Here is a 5,769-nt window from a genome sequence, read left to right as displayed (position 1 = left end):
TGTGTGTGTGTGTGTGTGTGTAGCTGCTTCTCACTTTTAAAAGAAAACCTTGCACTAATCTAGCAATGTGAATCCTTCGTCAAATTGACAAATTACCATTTAGGTGGGATTAGGCAGAGCAAATTACATTAGCTGGGTTTTTCTTGTTTTTTAGCCATGGTTCAGCTCTACTTGAGCCGACCTATGATCAGAGGCATTCCAGTAGTGACCAACCTGCCTTTTTAAAGTTGACTCATCGAACTGCCTTCTCTTATTTCAAGACGGGCAACAGAGTGACATTTGGCTGTTATCTCTAACGGGTTCAGCAGTCACAAATGGCTCCCCTTATAAAGGGGAGAGAGAAAGATGCTGACAGCAAGACATAACATTGCAGAGTTTCGTCTCCACAGTTTCATGTTGTTGTTGTGAAAAGAAAATATTGAAAAAATCTAAAAGTTGAAGCACAAAAAAAAGAAACTGACTTTCAGCTTTTTCTCAAAAGAAGTAGTTTTAATTAAAAAAAAACAAAAAACAAATGAATTTGAAGATAATTTGTGAGAGGAAAATAGAAACGGTTGAGTTACCGGTTGCTGATATGCTTGGTAGAAAAGTATCGGTTATAGTCTTGGGGTATTTGGTTGGATCCATGTTCCAAACATTGATTTCTTCAGCACAACCTGCAGCCATCGCAGCTCCCAAAGCTGTTGTTTCAGGCATGGAGGGTCTCACTGGTTAAATTAAGGAGTAATTAATGGTAACGAGAGACTTTTGACTGTGCAGCAGGTTCATATTAACAAGAGGCAGTTACTGACATAAGACAACATTCAGGAGAGATGGTCACCTGCACAAGACAACATTAACAAAGAGTTGCTCACTCCTACATGATCACATTGGATGTGTCTTACAATTCTGAGTTTAAAATGCTACCAATGCAGATACAACCCTTCCATGCCACTCTGGTCAAATGGTGAGGATCAGTTATCTTATACTGTGGTTACTTATACATCTTCCTTCTGAATGACCAAAATCTTATACTGACACATGTCAATTAGACATGTGGCCATTAAGTGAGCAGAGAACAGGAGAAACCTTCAGAAGAAGTGTTTTGGTCCCTTATTTCCTGATACTTTAATGGGGCTGGGTTCATACAGTTAGCGACTCCTAGGTGTTCTCCTGCTATTATGTGAATGCCACAGATGTAGTGAATAAAACACACGAGGTGAATAAAATAGTCAATACTATTCAATGTATTCACTACATGTTTAGTATATATATAATATATATATAAAATACATATATATATTACACTCAGAGTGGTTGGCATTAGGAAGGGCATCCAGCTGTAGAAACCTTGCCAGATAAGATTGGAGCCCGGTGCAACCTCCTGGCTTGCCAGTCCTCAGTCAAACCCATGCCAGTATGGAAAGCAGATGATATATATATATATGGTCAATAAGACACGTGGTAAATTAGACAGTGAATCATGATGGAAAAATACCTGAACAGGTGGCAGTAAAATAAAGACAACATTAGACACAAAATGTTTAAATGTCTGAAATAAAGTTTTAACTATTTAATCTTTGAACACTTGTAACAGGTCCACACACAATATTTATATAAGAACTTAGAGATCCCAAGAGACAAGAAGTGAATTATTTCTAATGGTGGAACTTGATAAAACTATAACCAACAGCTTAAGGAATCTTGATTAAAATAGTTTTAGATCTAAAAGAGTCGAAGGCCACAAACGATCTTCGACTTTTCTCTTTCCAAGGGGTTTTTTTTTAACCTAATATCCTACAAATCAGTATTTATAGCTTTATCTACTTCAAGTTCGACCATTAAAAATAATTTACCCACAATGCTTTTTCCAAGACCCAACCACTTTAAATGATGGACATTCGAAAGAACTTACCAACACTGATTCCCAGGAGATCAGCTTGTAATTGCATAAGCAAAGAATTGACGGACATTCCACCGTCGACCTGTAAGGACTTCAAAGCGATGCCACTGTCATGGTTCATTGCATCCAATAACTGTCAACAAAAAAAACAAATCATAGATGACTACAGACTTAGGAACAGGCAAAAGGGGGGGGGGTCCCCTGGGTGCTAGTTGCAGTTGAACCAGATATTTGACCAAAAGCCCTCCAGCTCTGACCACTCCAGACCATTACTTTCTTAAAATAAGACATCTAAGAGTAATTTGAAGGAATTTTATTCCATAAAATAAACAAATGCCAAGAGGCTGTGCCAAGTGCCAAGGTTTCATGTTCTTTAGCCCTAGGTTAATCCTGGTTAAGCAGACTTATGATCAAAGACACTCCAGCTGTGACTACCCAATCTTTTTCTTATGTTCAGGGAGTCCAGAGCTGCATTTACTAATGCATCCCTTTTTTTAAAGACAGTGAAATATGATTGAAGTGACATTTGAGCTGCTATTTTTAGCTGTTTGAGAAGCCATGTAGAAGCTCTCTCATTGGCTCACCTTTCACATGGAAGCGAAACATGTTCAAAAATTGTTACCATGGAGATAAACAGTTGTTAGTGAAATAACTGAATAACACTGGTTAGTTAACAGCTCTATTGTAAAGTTAATGATATGCTAGAAATAACAGTCAAATCTCTATTAAGTTACATGCTGTCATTAAAAATAAAATAAACATTGGATGATAGAATTTGTGGGGATGGTCATGACTAGAATACTTTAATCGTATGTCTGAACACAGCTGACTTGGAGCTTGGGACGAGTATCAAAGCTCTTACTTTCACTATTGATAACAATCTGTCAGGATTCACTTCTTTCTCCTTCCCAATCAGCCAATCATAACGAGTTGTTAACCATGGAATTAGTCAGTTCAATCTTAATCCCAAGCTGCCACGAAAGGGGCCAAAAAGGATTAACTACATGGCAGTATGAGCCCTTATGTGTATTGGTTTCTAAGATTGACTGCCTGGCTGAGATGTAAACCCCTTTTATCTTAGTCACTTCTACATTTACAATTAAAAAACAATATAAACAACAATGCTACATATATGTAGAACCCCAAAACGATGTGTGTGTGTTACTCCTACATACGACGACAACAGCAACAGCAAATAGAGCAGAGGAGTACGAACCTCTCTAGTTTGGAAACATATAGCTTCAAGAACAGCTCTGGAAATATGGAATTTATTGGTGAACTGAGTCAGGCCGCAGATGATTCTAGAAGAGGAATAAAAAGGCAAAAAAAAAAAACAATTTGGTATTGTTGACTTTTATTTATGGGTGTATGTGTAAAGACATTGTTTATATGTCTGTGTATATATATGAAACTTTATACGATCGTTTTGAAATCAGGGACAACTAATGCTAGGCACGTTTCATTTATATTCATTAATAATTATACGATGACCACACTTTCTCGTTCAGGTTTACACTTAACACACTCGTTTTTTTTTTCCTCTCTCTCATACATATACACATCTCGAATCAGTAGAGCATCGGACAAAATACCTTGTGGTATTTGGTTATTTCCCTTTACATTGTGAGACTGATTTCCGCTTGGGCTGACTAACTTTCATCCTTGCAACATTGACAAAAGAAGGATCAGTTAAGTATTGAAGTTGATGTAATCGATTACACCCTTGAAGGCAGTGCTCCAGCTTGGCCAGAGTCCAACGACAGAAAAACTAGTAAATAAATAAAAAGAAGCTGATCAGTGACACCCCCACAATCACTGACACGTCACCAAGTTTTTAATCACTAAATCTCAATGTTGACCTTTTGAGTCACTCTTAACCCCTACTCCCCCCCCCCCCCACTTCACACTTAGGCCCAATGTTCTTGCTCTCTTCTCGGTCCTTCCTCTTTTTACCACAAATAAAAACCAAATAAATTTCTTCCAATGTCAATTTGCATGCTGTGCTCAGTTCAAAGGGCATGGGCAAGATAGTGCTCTGTCACTCAGAGCAGCGAGTGATGCCTAACATCTGTTAGAGTTTCTCTTATTGTCCAAACCCCACGACTAACCAAAAGTTTTGTTTTAATGCAAGCATTGAAAGTTGCAATTTCTAATTCTCTCCCAGCAAGACCGATTCCAAATCGAATGGAAAGCCTGCCTGGCCAAAGCTATTGTTAACATCCCAGATTCCTGACACCCTCCTCACCCTTCAGTTAATTAGTCACAACCAATTTAGATGCTGGGACTCACCACAACTACTTTTGTGCTCGTTTTTCACTATTTTTCTAAATGGACCAAACACGGCTAATTAGAATAGGATGGGGGGGGGGGAGGTGGCCGAGTGGTTAAGGGGTGTTGCACTCTTGATCATAAGATTGTGGTTTGGATTGCTGGACTGGGCAAGGTGTTGTGCCCTTGAGCAAGATACTCCAATCCACTCTGCTGGCAAAAATAAGGAACCCAGCGACAGACTGGCATCCTGACCAAGGAGAAACAAATACGTCAGAGAAACCAGGAAACCAGTTCCAGGCTCCTTACGGAGTAATGTGAATATGGCAGTCAAAATTAAGGGACCAGTATGAGGGGATCATAACTAGGATTGTATCAAGATTAGGGGCAGTCTTTGGCTGGTTTGGTATTAAAAAAAGGGGTTAAAGTAAAAAAAAAAAAGAAAAGAAAAGAGGAGATTGAGTTAGCAGCAACGAAAAGAAATAATTACTGACCCACGAGCATCAGGCTTCCAATGTGGACAGAAAAGGCCTGAGAACGCTGGGACAAAGTAGCAGCCATGGGTGCCGTCAACTTGGTTTGCTAGGTGTTCTATAAAAGAGGAGGACAACCATCAGTGCTTCATAAATAAAGGGAGATCCATTATACAAAGCTGTGTTGGTTTTGATATAATCAATGCAAGGCGTATTGTAAATTAATTAGAAATAATTACGTGGTGAGAAAGACATATACTAAAAAAAAAAAATTAATAAAATCAAAAATTCAATGATTAATGCTTGGTAAGTAAATGAGACAACTCTGGACATGTTTCAGTCTTATTTGAAGCTCATCAGCAAAGAGAGGAGAGATTCAATAATGTTTTTCCAGTTGTAACAATCCCAAACTTTATAAAATCTAAGACATTAGTGTGACATTGTACTTTTTATAAAAAGGACGTGATTTGAGGGAGAATTAGTTGCCATTTGTAGAAGATTGAGCAGCCAAACAGTCTCCCTTTTGTTTAAAGATCAGGATATTTTACTAATTTCTAAAAGAGAAAACAGAGAAGTGAAAAGAAGCAGCAACTCACCAATTTCTGCTGATTCTTTGATAACTCCAAGATTATCTCGTAGCCACTGTACGCAGGCCCCAGCAATAGCTATGGCACCCTAAAATCAAAAGAAAAAAAAAGAATAACTAATGAGAAAGTGGATATAGTATAACCAAAGACTGAGTCTTTGGATTATCCAATGCCACAACTGAGAGTTGCCAATGTGTGTCTGATAATTGCTTCCAAGACTTTATTAAATTGGAATTCATCATCATCATCGTTTAATGTCCGCTTTCCATGCTAGCATGGGTTGGATGATTTGATTGAGGACTGGTGAAACCGGATGGCAACACCAGGCTCCAATCTGATTTGGCAGAGTTTCTACAGCTGGATGCCTTTCCTAACGCCAACCACTTAGAGTGTAGTGGGTGCTTTTACGTGTCACCCGCACGAAGGCCAGTCAGGCGGTACTGGCAACGGCCACGCTCGAAATGGTGTCTTTTATGTGCCACCCGCACAAGAGCCAGTCCAGGGGCACTGGCAACGATCTCGCTCGAAAACCCTACGAAGGCCAGTCAGGTGGTACTGG

At 39.0% G+C, this 5,769-nt stretch overlaps 1 protein-coding gene across 1 annotated transcript in view; it reads right to left on the bottom strand.

Annotated features, from left to right (window-relative positions):
• Window positions 1-474: 474 nt before the first annotated feature.
• The window catches only part of LOC106873255 (glycerol kinase), a 24,869-nt gene continuing 19,574 nt past the window's right edge, over window positions 475-5,769 (bottom strand). The window contains exons 12-16 of the mRNA XM_014920539.2: window positions 5,220-5,298; window positions 4,645-4,741; window positions 3,099-3,183; window positions 1,895-2,015; window positions 475-707 (exon numbers count right to left, since the gene is read on the bottom strand). Coding sequence (XP_014776025.1) covers window positions 490-707; window positions 1,895-2,015; window positions 3,099-3,183; window positions 4,645-4,741; window positions 5,220-5,298 — 600 coding nt within the window. The 3' untranslated portion in view covers window positions 475-489. The remainder of the gene's footprint in view (window positions 708-1,894; window positions 2,016-3,098; window positions 3,184-4,644; window positions 4,742-5,219; window positions 5,299-5,769) is intronic.

This window comes from Octopus bimaculoides, chromosome 20, assembly GCF_001194135.2.
Source record: "Octopus bimaculoides isolate UCB-OBI-ISO-001 chromosome 20, ASM119413v2, whole genome shotgun sequence".
NCBI lineage: Eukaryota > Metazoa > Mollusca > Cephalopoda > Octopoda > Octopodidae > Octopus > Octopus bimaculoides.
Note: the sequence above shows the minus strand (reverse complement) of the source record. Positions and strands in the feature narration are given on the sequence as shown.